Below are 22,092 nucleotides of genomic sequence, written 5' to 3' on the forward strand. Positions count from 1 at the left end.
CAACAGCTATGTCCATTTCCCCTACATCCACTCACCTTCATTAGATGACTGTTAAGCAACACTTAAGCCTATTCACCTAACCCATTATTTCTCCAGTCCTGTACTTTTAGGGTCACTAAGCCTTTCCCACACTTTTTGTCCCCCTCAGAAAAGCCCATTAAGCTACTGTTTTTCTAGCAAATACATCAACCTGCCCCAGGGTACATTTTGTCCTATATTAAGAGCATTCTGCTTCCCAGCAGTGTGTGTATGTGTTATGTGACCACATGCACCCCCACAATGTAGGTTTCTTTTTCTCTCTTGCAAAGAACAAAATGCTGGCCATTTTGCTCTTCATCCATGGCCTTCTTCAAGATTGTTAACTATTGCCCTTCCCCAAAAAAACTTTCTCTCTTTCCTTGCTGATTTCCTCTTAGCTAGTGTATGTTTTAGTGTATACATGTGTGTTTTTAGAGAATGTGTGTATGCTTTTTGCTCATTTCTATTTCTTTAAAATTAACCTTTCTGGTTGAACATCTGCCTGCTTTATTTGAGAGTTCTCTTAAAGGGAAAAATCTCTGTATACATACATAAGTGGAGAATCCCAGTTACCCCTTCTTGCTCTGTCTCCGTTAAGGTAATTCCCCCAACTAATTAGGGGACTGCCTACTTCAGCAACAGTTAAGGTGATTGAAAGAGCGTACACATATTTACTCAGATTCTAGATGAAATGAAGTTGACTTTATCTAGTTCCTAGCAGGCAGATAAAGATGTTTATATTTTCCCAAGTCTTTGACTAGAGATAAGAAGTATTACTTTTAATCCTCTGCTTTATTTTGTTGTGTTATACTGTTTTAATGTTTCATGGTGCTTCATTTATTGATGGTTTCTTATCGTGTCTTTAATTTATTGTGTGCTTTCTCAGCCATGGTATTCTTCTGGGCACCCTACAGAAATGGAAGGCTGCAAGTCTCAGAAGATGATGTCTTATGTAGAGAGTCAGTTTGGTGTAGTGGTTAAGTGTGCGGACTCTTATCTGGGAGAACCGAGTTTGATTCCCCACTCGTCCACTTACACCTGCTGGAATGGCTTTGGTTCAGCCATAGCTCTGGCAGAGGTTGTCCTTGAAAGGGCAGCTGCTGTGAAAGCCCTCTCTGCCCCACCCACCACACAGGGTGTCTGTTGTGAGGGGAGAAAATATAGGAGATTGTAAGCTGCTCTGAGTCTCTGATTCAGAGAGAAGGGCAGGGTATAAATCTGCAGTTCTTCTTCTTCCTCTTCCTCCTCCTCAAGACTGAATTTTGTTTCCTATGCTCTTCAGTACTGACCTGGGAACACGGGATTACAGTTAAGAATAAATTATTTTCATTACCTCTTTGTGATCCACATTTGAAAAGTCCATTCCATTTACTTCAACAATTTGATCACCAATCTAAGAATAAAGAAATAAGCAAAAAAAACCCCATGAAGTTGTAATATGCTTTTTATTTGGTTTATTGTAATGGGAAAGTGTAGATGACTGGGGAAGGCAATGGTAAATCACCCCATAAAAAGTCTGATGTGAAAACGTTGTGAAAGCAACATCACCCCAGAGTCGAAAATGACTGGTGCTTGCACAGAGGACTACCTTTACCTTTTTAAAAAATTATTAATCTTATGTTTCATTTGTGTTTTTGCTTGGACTTCTGAGTGATGTCACTGTGTTAGGTTACTCCAAAGGGGCTGATGTACATTTCTACTCACCTCTAATCCTACTTCTGCAGACAGAGAATGGGGTTTAACATTACTTATGAAAATGCCTGGTTTTTGTGTAGGACCACTGGAAATACTGGAATAAACAATAACAAATTATATTACACAGTTGTATAATACCAGGAAACAATCTTTATTACAGTCTTGGCATAACACAAACAGGATGCATTCCTCTTTTAGAATGATGAGACTAAGGTTCCTTCTACATGCAGGTTTTCTTCCATGATCCTCTGCAGTGGTTTGGGGGTGGATGGGATTCTGCATGAAACTGTGATCTACCTTCTTGGTTTCCCCTAGCTTTGCTTTGATATTTCCCAAAAAATCATATTCAGTGTAGGCTTGGGAAAAGTGAGGATGGGAAGGTTCAGATTTCGAGATCTCTCAGACCACATCCAGCACCATTTCATTTCATGCCTACCATTTCCCTTTTGCTAGTGAATTTTTCCCAGCTGTTTTATAAATCTATAGATATATTGTTGCAGTGTTGGTACACTATAGCAATATAGCTACTGCCATGTATTAAAACAGCAGGCAAAAAACTCTCTAGTGGCATAGAGGGGAAATGGGGATATAATGGAATACTGTGGGGAATATCTCAGTGTAGGAGGTTTGTTGCCATTGTGAAGGCCTGCGCATTTGCAGTGACAACAGAACAGGGAATCATCCCTGAATGGGAGCAATCTACATGGATCAGAAACAAGCTGGTACATTTCATCTAAATTTTCTTGATATCAATAGATCTGTACCAGTTTGCCACTACCAATATCCTATCACTACAGTTGACTAATTAAGCCTGTCACAATACAAAACATTTAACTGCAGGACAGCTGAAGAGCACTATGACACAGATCCTTTGCCTGAGGTTCACAGCCTCTGAATGGCAAGGTTCAGGGTTAGAATTCCTCAGGTTTCTATAGTTTCCTTCAACTTTCCACATGCAAAAGACATAAGACAGGTGAAGGAAATTTGCAGTTTTCCTATGTTCTCAGCACAAACATTTGTATCAACATGGTTTCATTTGTAAAGATCCAATGAACGTTGTTTGAAAACTCATAGATTTTAATGGAAAAGTAAAGCAAATAATGGGAAGAGCCTCATGGTGCAGAGTGTTAAAGCTGCAGTACTGCAGTCCTAAGCTCTGCTCACGACCTGAGTTTGATCCCTGTCAGAAGCTGGGTTTTCAGGTAGCCGGCTCGAGGTTGACTCAGCCTTCCATCCTTCCGAGGTCGGTAAAATGAGTACCCAGCTTGCTGAGGGGAAGTGTAGATGACTGGGGAAGGCAATGGAAAACCACCCTGTAAAAAGTCTGCCATGAAACGTTGGGAAAGCAACATCACCCCAGAGTCGGAAACGACTGGTGCTTGCACAGGGGACCTTTCCTTTCCAAAGCAAATAATTCTCAAATACTGTTATTAACGGGACTTAAAAGTTCTTAACTTTGGCTGGATTATCCCCATTACATTTTCCTAGAATAGAAAGAATTAATGAGAAGGAATGAGGGCTAAAATAAATGTTTGCCCACCTGCATCCCATGCCCTTTGTACCAATCAGACTAATGAAAACCTTCTTTTCTTTATGGTTTTTTCCTCCAGATGATGCAAGACCTGCAACACTGTTCTTGCCTTCCTAAAATTGAAAAAAGGAAGAGACAAGCATTCTGAAGTATTACTTCCCTCTGGCTAAATAATAGTACTCATCACTAAATAAGCAATTGTGTCACAGAACAGCAGGAGAAATCAGATCAGTGACCCACCAGCATAGTACTCATGAATTCCATATTACCCATTGAAGTGTTTCCCTCAGCTTTTCAACTGCTTCTCCCACATTTTACATGTAACCACACTGTAAGGGCTGTTGTAGGTTTCATACCCAGGGATGGTTGTTGCAAGGTTTGTTCTTACCAGGAATCTACCATTCAAGTGATGTCAGAGGGAATTTAACTGGATGATATTTTGTTTATCCTTTGTAAAGTAAATCAACTTTCTTACCCCACTATTTTTTCATTCTTTTATAATTAACAAAACCAATCTCTTAATTAAGAAACTACCACCTCTTTCTTGATATCAACTTTAAGAACATTTGTCTATGCATAAAGACAGACAGCCGGACAAATAGATAGATTCCATAATTTATTTTTCTGGCCCTTAAGACTGCTAATATCAAAATATAGATACTGGAAACAGTCCACAAAACCATGAAAATTATGGAGTTATGTTCAGTGCAGTCCTAGACCATTTAAATCAGACTCTGACTGGAGTAATTCCAAATAAGATTGCATTATACAATATTAAATTCAGAACTGAATGTATTTCTGTAGGAATCAATTAATTTCTACAATTCTATAAGTGTTTGCTGCTTCCAGGGTTTTTACATATCTTATTAAAGTGGCAGAACAAAGTTTGAGTCTAGTGGCACCTCTTAGACCAACTTAGAAGTGTCACTGGATTCAGACTCTGTTCTGCTGCTTCAGACCTGAATCACTCTTATTAATGTGGTCATAGAGAGTTTACTGACATCATATGCAGACTATCACAGGCAAGCCTGAATGTTTTCAAGTGGGAATGCTTTCAAGTTAGGTCACCTGCTTGAGCAAGTGATTTCAAGTTTTGAAGCAATTAGGCTAACATTTCTTCCATTAAAGGAACAAATGCATATAATAGTCATTCAGCATTATTGGTTGGATCCAATCAAGTTTTCTGCTGGTGAAAAAATTTGGAGAGATCCTGTTTGACCATCCAAAAATGCTATGTTGAGGATCACGGAGGCAGCATGAACAAAGACATATATTACAGGGACTGTTTGTTGTAAGGATGGGTATTAGGCAAAATTAAATTTAAAAGATGACTGGATATACCCTTTTATCACCAAAAATATGACGTGACTGTGATCCAGGAAACCTGGACTGCAATTGCTTTAGAATTAGATGGATACTACTCATATGTGGTTAAAGCGGTTCAAGGTCGGGGTCCAGGGAGGCTTAAGGGGGGGGGGGGTTGGGCATCCTCATCTCTATGTCCTTAAAAGCAGACTATGTAGAACTTTGCTCCATGGAACAATTGGCCATGGCTGTTATCCTTACTTGGGCTAAGGATAGTCTACTAATTATAAATTTGCATCTTCCACCTACAAACAAAAAAGCAGAGACAGGAAAAAACTGACAAATGTTAGAGTAATATGTCAGATCACTCATTTTTAATCATCCTGGGGCCAAAGTTTTGGGGGCTGGTGATTTCAATGCTTGGTTAGGGCCGGATGACCACTCACTGGTATCCAAATACAAGCTAACTTTGGATATTTTGGAGGAGACCAAAATATCATGAATTACCTTTTTTACAAAAATGTATGAAGACCCTTTTTGCCCTCCTCCTGCCTTAACCTCTGAGAATTTACACAAACAGTCCCCAGTATCAGTTGATAAGGTAAAAGCTTATATTTTTGAGTTAAAGAATGCTAAAGCCCCTGGCCTTGATAGAATCTCTTCAGAACTACTCAAAGCAAATAAGGATTGGTGGGCAACTTACCTTAGCATCTTTAGAGTACAATCCTAAGGGGGGGGGGGCGGAAAATGTTTTGGGAGCAGACGATCCACTATGTTGGCGCAAGCAGCATTTGTGCCGGCATAAGTCCAGCTCTGCTGCAGCAGAGAGGACTTACGTCAATGTGGGACCACCGGAGCACTGCCCCGCCTGAGAGCAGTGGCACCTGAGGGCTGTGCCTGAGTGTTGGTGGAAGTGCGGTGGAGCAAGGCACTCCAGTGCAAGAGGGGGAGGAGTCAGGGGCATGGACAGGCTTAGGTGGCACCCTAAGGAGTTCGGGCCATGACACCCCCCCCCCGAGAGGCGTGAAGTTATGTTTGTGAAAACAGCAGCATATCCTATAGGCCAGAGGTGGCCAATGGTAGCTCCCCAGATGTTTTTTGCCTACAACTCCCATCAGCCCCAGCCAGCATGGCCAATGGCTGGGGCTGATGGGAGTTGTAGGCAAAAAACATCTGGAGTGCTACCCTTGGCCACCCCTGCCATAGGTACTCATTGAAACCGAAAACAAAGGTTGCCCCCACCGCTGCGGGAGCTCGCAAATCCCTTAGAAAGTGGTGTAATTGCCACACCAATCCCCTTGCACCCCGGGCTGACGAGCCCCCTCCCCAGCAGCCAATCGCTGTTCCCTCCCTCCTAGAAATACTTCTGCTCTGGCCTTGCACAACTCAGTTGTTAGGGACAGCCGCGTGTGGCAAGGGGCTCTGCCGGAGAGCTCCCTGCCATGCAGACTTAGAGTGAGGCACAGGCACATTGGTGATGGGCTCTTCACTGTGTGATTGCTTTGACAGTATCTTTGACTTGCGAGGGGGAGAACGAGGTCTCTCCCCTGGGGCTAACTGCTTTTGTTTCCAGATCTCCACAGGTTCCTGGTGGCTCAGCATGTGAGAACTGTCTCCCATGTCTGGGTAAGTGCAACTGTGCACCCCCACTGTCCCCCCCCTTCCCCTCGCTCAAGACCAGGTTGTGTGCAAGCCTCTCCAGCACTTGAACCAGCCAGCACGCTCGGGCAGGGGGCATTTGCTGGCCACACTTCCCTGTGCTGCTGCCTGCTCCCTTTCCTTGGTCTGTCCTCTGCTGTGTTCCCACCCCTGGCAGGGCACAGGGGGGTGTCTGGTAGCTGCCCCAATGCAGGGAGGTGGGTTAGAGACTGTCCATTTAAAAAAGCACCCGGCTGAAATGCAGCCCACTCCGCCAGCTGCCGCCCCTGTAGGTGCTCTTGATCTCTGTCTCTGTTTTGCAGGTGGGAATCCAAGAAAGAGGGTTCCGTGTGTGGTGCTCCGCCCCCCCTCCACTCCCTCAGCTGTTCCTGCCCACCACGCTGAATGAAGCCCCGCCCCAGGCAAGACTGCCTAACGTGCACCAGGGAAAACGTTGTACTCTGTTCCTGAAAAATAAAGTCTGAGCTGTGCCCTCTGTTGTCTCTCCTGCTTGGCATCTGCTGCGCGTTCCCTGGGTGCCTCCAACCCCGCCACTCTGTCAGTGGCCTCTCCGAGGGAATGCCTGAGAGGGTGGGCAACCTTAGTTCCTGGGGGTGGGTGGGCTATGAGCCGCCACGCTGCCCCTGCGTGGCTGGACAGGGGAGGGGGGGTACTACCCCTCAGCCTGGCTGGGCTGACGACCTACCCGACCCCATAGGGCTATTGTGCGCAGGGCATAAATGGGGGGCTGATGAAGTGGATGCATGCCCAGCAGCTCCTGCTCTGAGTTCTGCGGCCCCCGGGGGAGGTGTTCTGTATACATCCCAGGGAGCATCAGGGAGACACAGGGGGTCTCTGGGTGGGGGGGTGTCTGTTGGACTTCGTGGTCTGCACACTTCTAGACACACATTCCAGCTGCTATTGCAGTGAACTCCTGCGCTTTGTGCTTCCTGTATGTCTGCACATGCCTTTGCCCATCTGCCTGCCATTGGCAGTCTCTGATAGCAGGAGGGTGTGAGGGGATTGATGGTCTCTCAGATGCAGGCTTTCCACCCCCTTTCCCAGTCATATGCAGCGGGCTGGCCAATCCTGTGGTCCCGCACGATCTTGTCCCACCCCCACCTCGGCAGCGGGCCCATGACATCGGCGGAATCACCACGGTGACAGCTTTTCTCTCGCTTGTCCCCCACACTCCCCCTCCTGCTTGGCTTAACGCCTGTCCTTTGGGAGCCGACTACAGCCACCTACGCTAGTTCTACTCTCAAGTGCAGCTACATGGCAATTCTCAGGACTGGGCTGCCCTTCACTTATCTTGATGAAACTGGACACATTACCAAAGACTGGGGTACAGCTGTTGTAGTCCCCTTCCATAAGAAGGGGAAGAAAGAGGACCCCTCAAATTATAGGCCAATTTGTCTTCTGAGCATAGTAAGCAAGCTCTCTACTAACTTGTGAAATTTTTAGATTGGTTAGAACAGGAGGATATTATCAGAAAGAGGAAGCCAGATTTAGAACTGGTAGATCAACAACAGACCACTGTCTGACACTGCAACACTTGATAGAGAAATATGCCTCGGGAGGTCAAATCTCCTTATTTGCTGTGTTTGTAGATCTAAAGGCAGCCTTTGATATGGTGTCCAGAACTAGATTATGAGAAAAACTATAGGTTTCATCTATCTTTAAACTATTGCTGTTTCTCATTCGGGCTAGTTACAATTAAACTGCCCTTAGAGTAAGGTGCAACTGAAATGGGCTTTTGACCTTTAGGGGTGTTCTAGCCCCCTTTTGTTCATCTTTTACATTAGCAATTTAGTGAGTTTTATGAAGAACACAGAATTTCACCCTCCCAGATTGGCAAACTGGCATATTCATGTGCTATTATATGCAGATGATGCCATGTTACTCTCTGAACCCCCATACGACTGAAACAAGCACTAAATTCTGCCCCCACCCCTTCTACTGTGATTCTGAACACCTTACAATCAACTACCAGAAAACTAAGATATTGGCTTTTGGGGAAAATCCAAAAATTAGATGATGGATGATTCAGGGACATCAGTTTGATTAAGTCACCAGTTTTAAATATCTATGTGTAACTCTGCAAGCCTCAGGTTCCAGAACAATTCATTATAATTCAGTAGCAGATGTAGGAAAGAAAACAGCTAACAGTATTTTGAAATTCTACCGGTCACAAGGGGGGCACTATGTTCCGACCACTCTCAAATTGTTCAAAGCAAAATCGCTGGCCCAGTTGCTATATGGAACATTTCTGGGGCCACCATCTTCTGCATTCTCTTCACTTGAAAGAGTACAGGCTACAAACAGGAATGATTTGGGTGGAGGCCAGAGTTTGTATTCTATCGATTTTCAAATGGTTGACTGTGAACATAAATCCCCATGGTTTGTTGTCTCTGGTATTCCAAGATCAGTTTCAATCTAGCTGGCAAAAGGAAGTCTTGAAAACTATAAAATGTTTAGGTCTATCTCCCCAGGCCATTTTAGACCCTGAGTTAGAGCGGGCTAAAGCATTAATCAAACAGAGAGTGATAGATAATGAAAGGCAAATGGACAGCCTCAGATCTCTGGACTATATTTCATCTACAAACAAAAGATATATTGCTGTGCCTACCAGATACTTATACTTCCTTGAATCCCATAACACCAGAAGGGCATTCACACTAGCTAGAAGTCTTTCCTTACTGTCGGCTTTGTTAGATGGGAAGCATAAAGCAATTCCTTACTCTAGCAGACTCTGTTCATGCCCATTACAAGAAACTGACACATTAGAACATATTTTTTCAATTGTCCATATTATAGGAGAATAAGAGCAGAAATCACTAATCCCCTGATAAAAAGATTTCCAGGTAGATCCAACAAAACCATGTTGGAATACTTGCTTTCAGATAACAATCATGTGAATGCCAGGTTGCGAGATACTGTGCACAGGTTTACAAACATCAAACACTACAGGTGATCATTTGAGCAAGGTCTGTTTTTAGGTAGACAATTTAGGATTTTATATTTTATACTTTATATTTTATATGTTATTATATTACTATATATAATTTGTTTAGATTTTAATGCTGACGTTAAGATGCTAAATTTTTAATTTTTTATGGATTTCCTAATATGACATCCTGGTTGTGTGGACTGTATTGGTCATTGAGTGTAATAATAAAGTATGTATGTATGTTTGACTGGATCACTCTCTCTCAGATCTCATCTCACCCTAGTACTACCTCTTAAATATTTTAGGATATCACTATAATATTACACAATATTATATTTGGGAGCAGATATGTCACTGATTCTTTCTCCATGATTACCATTTGCAGAAACACTTGTTTTGTGTATATACTTGACCATACCATATAGTTCTACATGTATACCTTAATCCCTCTAGTTAAAGGTATGATAACATTTAACAGGATAATAATGGAAAATCTTGGTATGTGAGGTTCTAGAATGTGACTGCCAATCACTGACTGTACTGGATTTATTCACATCACAGAATTGCCCTTAAAGTCAGACAATAAACTCATTATCATCTTTTCTGATGGGCAATTTTTTAAAAAATATCAGGGGAAAATGAGTCTTTCAACACCTTCTACTTGAGTTCTTTTAACCTGAAATGATAGGGACTGAAGCTGGGACCTGCTGCACACAAAAGTGCATGCTGTAATACTGAGCAATAGCCCCTTCCCTGTGAAGTAGGTCAGTGACTGGTCCAAAGTAATTCACACAGCAGTCCTCAGCAGAGTTACACCCATCTGATCCCACTGACTTCAATGGAGGGTAACAATACACCTTCATGGGTGAGGAAGGATTTAAATCTAGATCTCTTTGATCCACCTCCTTAGTCAATACATCACACTGGATCATATGTGGATTACTGGTCAAACTCAGGATAAGACAAATAATTATATCAAAAGTACATAAATTAGTTCCATTTTCTAATGCATTCTCGGTATAAAGTCAACTGGTTTATACAATACTCAATATGCCATATTCTAAAAGTAGATGCAATGCAGTCTTCTTAACAGAAATCTCTAAAATACAATTTTAATCCAACAAAAGGTATTTTCTCAAATTGCATGGGTATCTTACCCCAGGATTTGACACAAACTGGTCCACAAACTGCCATTTCAGAGGCTCATCAGGAGAACTACAGGAAAATAAAAATGAATTACATATGAACAGGCCTTGAATTCAGCAGGAGCTCATAGGAACACAGCTCTTGAACCTTTCTGATGGCTCCTCCTCCTCCCCACCTACCTTCCTTGTCCATTGAATAGTAGGTGCAGCTGCATAACAATCCCTGGATTAGAAGAGCGGGCAGCCAGTCAGCCACCAGGAGCTTTGCCAGCCAGCCATCCTAACAGCACTCATTAACCCTTGGAGAAGCCCGGGCAACCCTTTCTCCATTTATTATGTTATTTTGGGTGGTGGGTGGGCCTGCTGGCCATTTGACTGGGGGGTGGGTGGCCAAAGAGAGCCCCAGGTGAGCGAGGTCTGGTTGGGCTGGCTGGATCTGTAGCCAGCCCAAGCAGGCATCGCTCACCGGAGGATCTCCTTTCTTCTGTCAGGTTGCTTTTGGCTGGTGGGAGGGCAGCATATGCTAATAAGTTATGCTAATGAGTTCCACCACCTATTTTTTTCTACAAAACAGCCCATGCATATGAAGTAAGGAAAATTGTAAAAAATATACTATGAGTGGTCCGGGTACTTTGGGCTTGTAACCTGACTTACTGTGAGATGACCTGCATTTTGCACTTGGCCAGGTGGAAGCAATGGCTTATATCCTACTACTCAGCAAAGCTTGAAGGAGCCTCTAGAGGAAGAGCAACATCTATCAGAGGAAGGCTCCAAATATGTGATTACATGTGAAAAAAAAAATCTGATCTGGTGGCACAAATGGACATGAAAGTTACTTATGTCTTGACTGATACAGAGGCTACTGTTTACACTTTCCCCCCCACACGCTGGTCAGGTTGCAACTTAGAACTGTTGGACTTTTGTCACAAAACATTTTAATAAAAACATCTTGTGGGTTTTTTTAAAAAAAATCAGCTATAGTGTATAGCAACAATCCAACACAGGACTATCTGCTGATAAATTCATTAATACAAATTATGTCTACTTCTATGTTGAACTGTGGCATGTGGCTAATGTATCTCTCAGTGTTCTAGTGCAGGGGTGGCCAACGGTAGCTCTCCAGATGTTTTTTGCCTACAACTCCCATCAGCCCCAGCCAGCATGGCCAATGACTGGTGCTGATGGGAGTTGTAGGCAAAAAACATCTGGAGAGCTACCGTTGGCCACCCCATTCTAGTGTATTGTCAGTCATCTTTTGGCAACATGGCATCTCTACTTTTTAAACCAAATCAACAAAAAAAGCTGAAATATAACCTTGCTAATATAAAACAGTGACATGAAGATTGTTTCCTGTTAGTTATCTGAGTGGTGATATCTTAAATATCCACAAAAAAGTGATGCTTGTAAAGTGTGCAGGCTCTAATCAGCAGAAGCTAAAAGATGTTCCAAAAGATGCAGTGAAAATGGGAATATATACGCCAAGTGATATATATGTATTCAGAAGAAAGATTATTACCTTTTAACAGGTATCATGCCGACATCTGTATTGGAAAAAAAAGCATCAGTTAAACCCATTGGCAGATTGTCTAAGTTAAACATCACTGAAGTAACTGCATTGAAAGATGTTACTTGGTGTCCCACTTCTGTTGATTGGTTTCTCCCTACCACTGAGAGGTGCTCTTTGCTTGCTTTGTAGCCTCTTCACCCACAGAACAGCCCCACCCTTTCTGGCAATCTCTGCCTTGTTTTCTATGACAGTTCCCCTCCCATGGGAGGAAATTATGCTCAGTTTAATCATTACCGAGAATTCCTTTCCCAAATCTCAAAAAGAAAAGAGAAAAAACACATGCAACATATCTCTTGCCTACTGTTTCCCCCTTTCTCCAGGCTTTGTCCTAGGACCTTGGGCTGCCAGCAACCACACAGAGCAATTATCTGTTTGTACATCTATAAGAATCCTTTGTTCCTATAAATTATCCCAAGTCCTTATGCATGAGTTTTCAAATGTGGGACAGAGAAGTATAACTGTCAACAGAAGAACTCACAGCTTGCCCTTCTTGTTCTCCTGCCCTCACTAACAATTAGAGTTTCAGTTTCAGGTCCATTTCAGATTGGGAGAAGGGCATGAGGGGAAGACTTAACCCACCCTTCTCTTCACATTGTAGTTGCCATCCAACCTGAGGTCCCACTCCTCCTCCTCCTGACTTTCTGCCCCCATAGGCCCATTAAGATCTCAAAAGCCATTCAGACCAAAACAAATGCATCATTAAAACCAGAGACTAAAATAAGATAAAAACAGTTAAAACATTAAAACAGATTAAAACAGTTAAAACACTGAGGGAATGCGGAGCAAAACAAAGTCTTCACCTGCTGGTAAAAGATAGTAATAGGAAGCTCCCTGGGGAGAAAGTTCAAGAGGTTTTGTGCCAATACTGAGAAGGCCCTCTCCAAATTGCTACTCACCCAAACTTGGAAGGTGAGTGTACTTTGAAGATGACCACAGTGGTTCGGTAGGTTCATAAGGGAGTAGGTGGTCCTTCAGTGTTGGTCCCAAATCATACGGGGCTTTAAATGTCAGAACCAACACCCTGAAGGGTGTTCAGAAATAAATTAGTAGACACATCAAAACTAGGGTGATATGCTCTCCATAAGGTTGCCAGGTTTGACTCAAGAAATATCTGGGGACTTTGGGGGTGGAGCCAGGATCCAAAGGGAGTTCTGGCCTTCATATTTAAAGGGACTGTGCTTTTTAAAAATGCCTTCCCTTTATTGGAAATAATGGAGGATGGGGGCAGCTTCTTTTGGAGCTCATAGAATTGGACCCCAAGTCCAGTCTTTTTTAAACAGGGGGTGGGGTTTGAGGAGAGGCACCAGATGCTATGCTGAAGAATTGCTACCTCTGTCTCAAAAAATAGCTTCCACAGAGACCCAGAGACCCATGGATTAATTATCCACTATTTCCTATGGGGACTGGTTTCCATAGGGCATAATGGAGTACTCAGGGGCAGTGCCAGATATAGGGGGGCAGAGGGGTAACTAGCACTGGAGGGGTGCCAAATTGGGCACACACCCCCCAGGTGGGCAGGAGGTGGGAGAAAAATTGGCTGCTTTTGTTGCCTCTCCACAAGATGGGGAGATGGCAAAGGCAGGCCCAGTGGCTTCCCTCCCCATATAAACACCCCACCTGAGTGTTTAAATGGTGAGGAGGAGGCAGAAAAGGCAGGCCCCCGGCTTCCCTCCCCATTTAAACAGTCCACTAGGGGTATTTAAATGGGGAGGGGGAGACCGATCGCCTGTCTTGACAGGGAGACAGCAAAGGCAGCCCCATGGCTTCCATTCCCATATAAACACTCCGCCTGGGTGCTTAAATGGGGAGGGAGAGGCAGATTGCCTGCCTTTACAGTCTCCTGTGAAGCTGGGAGGTAGCAATGGCAGCCCCCCCAGCTTCCCTCCCCATTTAAACATGGGATGTTTAAATGGGGAGGCAGACCGCCTACCTTTGCAGTCTCCCCTCGAGGCAGGGAAGTGGCAAAGGCAGCCCACAGCTTCCCTCCCCATTTAACCAGCTCACCAGGGTATTTAGATAAGAGAGGAGGCAGATTGCCTGCCTCCCATTTTTTGAGTGGGGGGGTGCCATTTTTTGTTTTTTCCCCACTCAAGAAATATGTGGATCTGGGCCCTGTTCAATGGACATTCAACCACCACCCCTGCTTTCTGATAACCCTGAAGTGGGGGGAGGGCCACCAATCCAGGGGAACCCCTGCCCCCAACAGGGGATTGACAACCCTCGTTCCTTATGACCTACTCCATTCAACATCCTGGCTTTAGCATTCTGTACCAACTGAAGGTTCCACTTTTTAAGGGCATACACTACAAGGATTATTTTGTGCCCAGGAAAGGTTGCAGCTGGCTAATTTGTCAAAGCTAGTAAAAGGCACTCCTAGCCACAGCTGCCACCTACATATCAAGCAATAGGCTCGGGGCAAGAGCAACCCCAAACTATGGACCTGTTCTTTCAAGGAGCATGCAACCAGAACAGGTCACACCTTAAATCCTGGACCAAACCTTCCACTAGCCAATAGTATTTTTGTCTTGCTATTTAAAGGAAAATATGTTTATGAGAACTGTGTATATTTTGGCCTAGAACTGTGGCATATTACCCAAACCATGTTCTACTCACGTCTCACTTTGATGGACACAATTTTCTTTGTGCGAATAAGATTAATCACTTCTTCATGAGTGCATGAAGAAATAGAATATCCATTTATTCGAACTATCTCATCACCAACCTAAGTAAAAAGAAAAAAAAAGATGAAGAGGATGAGATGAAACGCTTTCCACAGCTTAGTAGTTGGAAAACAAATAGTTTGTCGTCTGCATGCAGCCCTTGAATCATATCTAAACAACCTACATATATGCTATCCCTCCTCCTCCTAAGAAGTATGACGACATTGGATTTATATTTTGCCCTCCACTCTGAATCTCAGAGCGGCTCACAATCTCCTTTATTTTCCTCCCCCACAACAAACACCCTGTGAGGTAGGTGGGCTGAGAGGGCTCTCACAAACGCTGCCCTTTCAAGGACAAGCTCTATATGAATGATGGCTGACCCAAGGCCATTCCAGTAGCTGCAAGTGGAGGAGTGGGGAATCAAACCCAGTTCTCCCAGATAAGAGTCCACTCAACCACTACAACAAACTGGCTCCCTTATACCACTGCATGCCTTAGCAAGTCTAGTTAATATTATGTCCAGCTTGTTCTTACCATTAAATTAGAGGCTTCTGTTATAGGAAAAAATATCAAACCAGGCACTGGAATGGTATGACTTACCTTTTTTCAGGAAGACAGCACCCAAATTCTACATCAACTCTGCATAAATATATCCTAGTATTCTGGACATTGTTTTTGTTAAAAAGTGGCTCAGCTGCAGTAGAGGAAGGTGTTTGGAGCTAGAACACAGCTGCTAGTATGGTGAGTGAGAGTTGATTTGCTTTTCTAAAACTGCTGGGGAGCATTAGCCTAGGGTTTCTGTGGGAGGGAACTGTGTGAGTGCTTGATACCTGCTGGAGAGGGGTATCTGATGGCTTTTATGTGTCTTTTTGTGTAGCTGTTGCTGAGTGAGGAGAACTTCTTTGCCTGGGGGTAGTTGCTGGCCCCAACCTCTGCTGTTGCTCTGGCTATTGAGTCAGAGGTGGGTGGGAGCTTGAGCCTTTAATTTGCAAGGCTGATCCTTGCCAGAGGCATGAGCCTTTGGCGCAAGCCGAAAGGCTCTTGGCCTGTGGCTCTTAGCCTAGGGGTCTAGCTTGGGGGTCCTGTAGAAAGGTGGGTAGTTACTCACAAGTAGTTTCAAGTGGTAGTTGGTAGTGGGATTTAAAGAAAAATCAAGATAAAGAAAATTTTGAAATGGATTGCAGCAGTATGGCTGGTGAGGGAGCAAAGGCAGTGACATGTAAAGACTGTGGGATGCTTGTATTTCTACCTGAGAGTAGCACGAATTACACTTGCAGCAAGTGTAAGTTAGTGGCCCTGCTGGAGGAGAAGATACAGGGACTGGAGGCACGATTGTCCACACTGCAGTGTATAAAGGAAGGAGAGGATTTTCTTGACATAATGCATGAGGCGCTCTTGAAAGGACAAGAGGAGGGAGAGGAAATGGTATCTCAGCAATTAGAAGAGAACCCAATACAGGAGGTGGGTTCCTGGGAAAATGTAGCCAAAGGAGAAAGAAAATCAGATGTTCTGAGCCTCTGCTGCTCAGCAATAGGTTCCAGGATCTCCCCACAGTAACTGATTCTGAACCACTGGAATAATAATAATACTTTTTACTTATATCCCGATTCCCGCCCTCCCCGCCAAAGCAGACTCAGGGCGGCTCACAACATTTTAGTTCAATACAGTACGATACAATATAATACAATACAATAAAATCACATAATTCAATAAATACTACCTTATAAAACCATCATTTAAAACAACATTCCAATTAAAATTAACAGTTATGGTGCTAAATTACAGGTTTTTAATAAATTGATGGCGGAATACAACAGCAACGAATCTGCACAAAACGTGGATTCCAATGTCTCTACACTAATGCACAGAGTATGGGAAACAAACAGGAGGAACTGGAAGTCCTAAAACAGGAAGGAGACTATGACATAATAGGCCTTATTGAAACTTGGTGGGATGACACTCACAACTGGAATATTAGGATACAGGGGTATAGCTTATTTAAAAGGGACGGGCAAATGAGAAGGGGCGTAGGCGTAGCAGTATATGTGAAGGAGGTATATACTTGTGAGGAAATATGTGAATCTGAACATGGCAGCTCAGTTGAGAGTTTCTGGGTAAAAATAAAAGGAGTAAGAAATAACAGTGATATTATTGTGGGGCTCTGCTATAGACCACCAAGCCAGGCAGAGGACTTGGAAGAGATACTCCCACAACAGATTGCAAAGTTCTCCAAGAGAAGGAATACAATGATCATGGGAGATTTCAATTACCCATATATCTGTTGGAAGTCCAACTCTGCTAAAAATGAAGTGGAAAGTCAAATAGATTCCTGACTTGTCTTGCTGACAACTTCCTTTTCCAGAAAGAGAAGAAGGAAACAAGGGGATCTGCTATCTTGGATATGATTCTCACCAACAAGGAAGAATTGATTGAAGAAGCGGAAATAGTGGGCACCCTGGGCAATAGTGACCATGTGATTTTGGAATTTACAGTCTTAGGGAAGGGAAAAGCTATACATAATCAGACTTATAGGTTGGACTTCAGAAAGGCAAACTTTGATAAACTTAGAACTATGCTGGGTAAAATCCCATGGTCAGAAATATGTAGGAGAAAGGGGGTCCAGGAGGGGTGGGAGTTTCTTAAAAGCGAAATACTGAAAGCGCAATCACAGATGATTCGTATGAGAAGAAAAAATGGAAAAAGCCTAAAGAAGCCGAGTTGGCTCCATAAACAGCTCTCTAAAGACTTGAGAAATAAAAAAGACTCTTTTAGGAATTGGAAGGAGGGCCTTATAACCAAGGATGAATTTAAACAAATCATCAGTGCTTGTAGAGAAAAAGTTAGGAACGCTAAAGCTCAGTATGAGTTTAGGCTGGCCAAAGATGCTAAAAACAACAAAAAAGGGTTTTTTTCTTAGGTTCAGAGTAAGAAAAAGAGCAAGGACATGGTAGGCCCATTGCAAGGGCAAGAAAATGAAATTGTAACAGGTAATGAAGAGAGGGCGGAACTGCTCAATTTCTACTTTTCTTCACTCTTCTCTTCTTAGGGAAACGGTGCTCAACATGCAAAAACAGAACATATAAGGAGGGTATGAAGTTCCAACCTAGGATCAGCATACGGGTAGTACATAAACACCCAGTTTCTTTAAATGAAACATAGTCTCAGGGCCAGATGAATTGCATCCAAGGGTTCTAAAAGAGCTTGCGGATATAATTTCTGAGCTTCTGGCTATTATTTTTGAGAATTCTTGGAGAACAGGAGAGGTGTCGGAAGATTGGAGGCGGGCGAATGTTATCCCCATCTTCAAGAAGGGGAAAAAAGACAATCCAGGTAACTACCAACCCGTCACCTTGACCTCTATACCTGGAAAAGTTTTAGAACAAATAATCAAACAGTCACTCCTGGAACATTTAGACAGAATGGATGTTATTACTAAGAGCCAGCATGGGTTTCTCAAGAACAAGTCATGTCAGACTAACCTGATCTCTTTTTTTGAGAAAGTGACTACCTTTCTGGATTAGGGGAATGCTGTAGACATTGTTTATATTGATTTCAGTAAGGCTTTTGATAAGGTTCCACATACTATCCTTGTTGACAAGTTGGTAAAACTTGGATCCTGTTACCGTTAGGTGGATCTGTAACTGTATGTGTGAAAAGGATCTAGGGGTCCTAGTGAACCATGTGCTGAACATGAGTCAACAATGTGATGTGGTGGCTAAAAAGGCAAATGCAATTTTGGGCTGTATCAACAGAAGTATAGTGTCCAGATCATGTGATGTGATGGTATCACTTTACTCTGCTCTGGTAAGACCTAACCTGGAGTATTGTGTTCCGTTTTGGGGACCACATTTTAAGAAGGATATAGGCAAGCTGGAACGGGTCCAGAGGAGGACGAGGAAGATGGTGAGGGGTCTGGAGACCAAGTCCTATGAAGAAAGGTTGAAGCAGCTGGGGACGTTTAGCCTGGAGAGGAGGCGGCTGAGAGGTGATATGATCACCATCTTCAAGTACTTGAAGAACTGTCATATAGAGGATGGTGTGGAATTGTTTTCTGTGACCCCGGAAGGTAGGACCAGAACCAATGGGTTGAAATTAAATCAAAAGAGTTTCCAGCTCAACATTAGGAAGAACTTTCTGACCGTTAGAGTGATTCCTCAGTGGAACAGGCTTCCTCAGGAGGTGGTGGGCTCTCCTTCCTTGGAGGTTTTTAAACAGAGGCTAAATGGCCATCTGACAGCAATGAAATCCTGTGAATTTAGGAAGAGGTATTTGTGAGTTTCCTGCATTGTGCAGGGGGTTGGACTAGATGATCCTGGAGATCCCTTCCAACTCTATGATTCTAAATTTACTAAAATAAGAGGGGGTACTACATTATGTTTCTAATCATTTTCCACAATGAGAATTCAATATTTGGGAGTCCCAATTGGGCAGCAAAGCAAAATATGTCACTTCCAAGATGTTAGATATTTGATAATGAATCCTATGCTATATATTATTATTTTTGTAGTGTATTAATATTATTTTGCATTTCACAGAAATTGGTTCTTCTTACATAACAAAGAATGTCTTATACAACACTGGCATCCATTTCTTCCACTAAACACAACTGCAACAGGACTTCCTGAATTTTTCCTGCCCCTGCCTCGTCCAATTGGCTCCTATCACCCATCAGAGGACTTCTTTTTTCCTAATTGGTAAGCCTTAAGGTAGTCTGGGGAAGAGGGTTGGCAATTGCAACTTGGCCTCCATGATGGACAAGGGCTGGGACTGGGAAAAGTCTCACACTTTCTTGTTATATAGCATTAGGGTTGCCAAGTCCAATTCAAGAAATACTTAGGGACTTTGGGGGTGGAGCCAGGAGCAAGTGTATGACAAGCATAACTGAACTCCAAAGGGAGTTTTGGCCATCACATTTAAAGGGGACTGCACACCTTTTTAAATGCCTTCTTTCCTTAGGAAATAATGAAGGACAGGGGCACCTTCTTTTGGGGCTCCTAGAATTGGACCCCCTGGTCCAATCCTTTTGAAACTTGGGGGGTATTTTGGGGAGAGGCACTGGATGCTATACTGAAAATATGGTGCATCTACCTCAAAAAACACCCCCCCCCCCCAGAATCCCAGATACTGCAGATCAATTCTCCATTATTTCCTATGGAAATAAGTCTCCGTAGGGAATAATATTCCCAGCAGACATTTCCTTCCCCTCCCCCTGCTTTCTGATGACCCTGAAGTGGGGGGGGGCTCCAAACTGGGGGATCCCCTGCTCCCACCTGGGGATTGGCAACCCTATATGCCATGCAACTTAGATATGCTGCAATCTTTCCAAAAACATCATAGTAATGGTGATTTAGGAAAGATCAGAGCAAAGCCTAGGAAAAAGACAGAACGTGTATGAATGTACCAAAATGCTATGTGGAAGGTGGGGGAACAAGGGGGACGACTTCACATTAGTACTCAACAAAATAAACTGAACAAAACACTGGAATGGAAGCAGCCTAAAGTATACCTCAGTAAAATCAGAATCTAGATTTCTCTTGTTTATCAGTTAAATCAGTCACCTCTACATGTTTAAAAAATTTGCTATGCTCAGACTATATTTAGGAATTTTTGTAATCTATAAGTCAATTCTTATTCTAGTCTAAGTCAATTAAAATCAGTAGGTTCAGTTTGGAATTAACTGCATAAAAAGACACTGTTAGGTTTGCATTCAATGAATCTAAGTTATTTCTAATATTTGTAATGCATGTTTTAATTTCTATTTTGGTGTTATGATTAGGGTGACCATAATGTCTGAAGGCCAGCCAGGGACACTGGTGGGTGGGTGGGTGGGTGGGTAGGGGTGTGCGCGCGCGAAGCGCGCGCGCGCCGCCGGAAACAGGAAGTGACGTCACTTCCGGTGACGTCACTTCCGGTGACGTCATGCCACCACCGGAAACAGGAAGTGGCATCACTTCCTGTGACATCATTTCCCCCGCGTCACCTGCCGGAAACGGGAAGTGACATCACTTCCTGTGACATCATTTCCCCCAAATGACATCATTTCCCCCAAATGCCACTGCCGGAAACAGGAAGTGACTTCACAGCACTTCCTGTGACGTCCCCAAAAATCCCCCAAATATCACCGCCGGAAACAATTTTGTTCTCAAATCCTGTATATACTTCATCAGTATATGGGATAAGGCACTTTCTCAACTGTGCTGCATAATGCAGCCTATTTATTTTGTCCTGTTGGCTCTGTTGGCTCTATCTGCGCCACCATCATCACTTTCGGGGTGTGGATCCCCCAGTGGGGTGGTCTCCCGACTCCCTCCGCCGACTGTTTCTGATAGCCCTGCGCCCCCTCTTTCATTTGATATGTGTCCCGTGCGGGTGCCACCCTCCCGCCGGGAGATGCCACAAAATGAGCCCCCTTGAGGCTTATGGCGGCAGGGCTCGGGGGAAGCGAGCTAGACTGCTGTTCTTTTGAGGGGTTATAGAGTGTTTCGAGCCCGTCCCTGTGGCATCGGTCCCATCGTTGAGGGACCCAGGGGGCCGGCGCAGCGGCACGCCGAAGCAGCCTGTCACTAATAACACCGGTCGAGATGCAGGACAGGAACCTGGAAGTGACCGACAGGCTGCTTCAGCGTGCCGCTGCGCCGGCCCCCTGGGCCCCACAATGATGGGACCGATGCCACAGGGACGGGCTCGAAACACTCTATAACCCCTCAAAAGAACAGCAGTCTAGCTCGCTTCCCCCGAGCCCTGCCGCCATAAGCCTCAAGGGGGCTCATTTTGCGGCATCTCCCGGCGGGAGGGTGGCACCCGCACGGGACACATATCAAATGAAAGAGGGGGCGCAGGGCTATCAGAAACAGCCGGCGGAGGGAGTCGGGAGACCACTCCACTGGGGGATCCACACCCCGAAAGTGATGAAGGTGGCGCAGATAGAGCCAACAGGACAAAATAAATAGGCTGCATTATGCAGCACAGTTGAGAAAGTGCCTTATCCCATATACTGATGAAGTAAATACAGGATCTGAGAACAAAATTGCACTAGAAGACACAAACACAAAGCTCCCTTACACTGAATCAGTGCTTGGGTCCACCAAAGTCAGTATTGTCTACTCCAGTCACAAACACAAAGCTCCCTTACACTGAATCAGTGCTTGGGTCCACCAAAGTCAGTATTGTCACATAAGAGAAGCCCTGTTGGATCAGGCCAGTGGCCCATCCAGTCCAACACTCTGCGTCACATAAGAACATAAGAGAAGCCCTGTTGGATCAGGCCAGTGGCCCATCCAGTCCAACACTCTGCGTCACATAAGAACATAAGAGAAGCCCTGTTGGATCAGGCCAGTGGCCCATCCAGTCCAACACTCTGCGTCACATAAGAACATAAGAGAAGCCCTGTTGGATCAGGCCAGTGGCCCATCCAGTCCAACACTCTGCGTCACATAAGAACATAAGAGAAGCCCTGTTGGATCAGGCCAGTGGCCCATCCAGTCCAACACTCTGCGTCACATAAGAACATAAGAGAAGCCCTGTTGGATCAGGCCAGTGGCCCATCCAGTCCAACACTCTGCGTCACATAAGAACATAAG

At 44.1% G+C, this 22,092-nt stretch overlaps 1 protein-coding gene across 1 annotated transcript in view; it reads right to left on the bottom strand.

The window, feature by feature from the left end:
- The window catches only part of USH1C (USH1 protein network component harmonin), a 174,030-nt gene that overhangs the window by 106,816 nt on the left and 45,122 nt on the right, over positions 1-22,092 (bottom strand). The window contains exons 5-10 of the mRNA XM_060262188.1: positions 14,463-14,571; positions 11,799-11,823; positions 10,295-10,352; positions 3,254-3,357; positions 1,723-1,807; positions 1,352-1,411 (exon numbers count right to left, since the gene is read on the bottom strand). Coding sequence (XP_060118171.1) covers positions 1,352-1,411; positions 1,723-1,807; positions 3,254-3,357; positions 10,295-10,352; positions 11,799-11,823; positions 14,463-14,571 — 441 coding nt within the window. The remainder of the gene's footprint in view (positions 1-1,351; positions 1,412-1,722; positions 1,808-3,253; positions 3,358-10,294; positions 10,353-11,798; positions 11,824-14,462; positions 14,572-22,092) is intronic.

Source organism: Heteronotia binoei, chromosome 21 (genome assembly GCF_032191835.1).
Source record: "Heteronotia binoei isolate CCM8104 ecotype False Entrance Well chromosome 21, APGP_CSIRO_Hbin_v1, whole genome shotgun sequence".
NCBI lineage: Eukaryota > Metazoa > Chordata > Lepidosauria > Squamata > Gekkonidae > Heteronotia > Heteronotia binoei.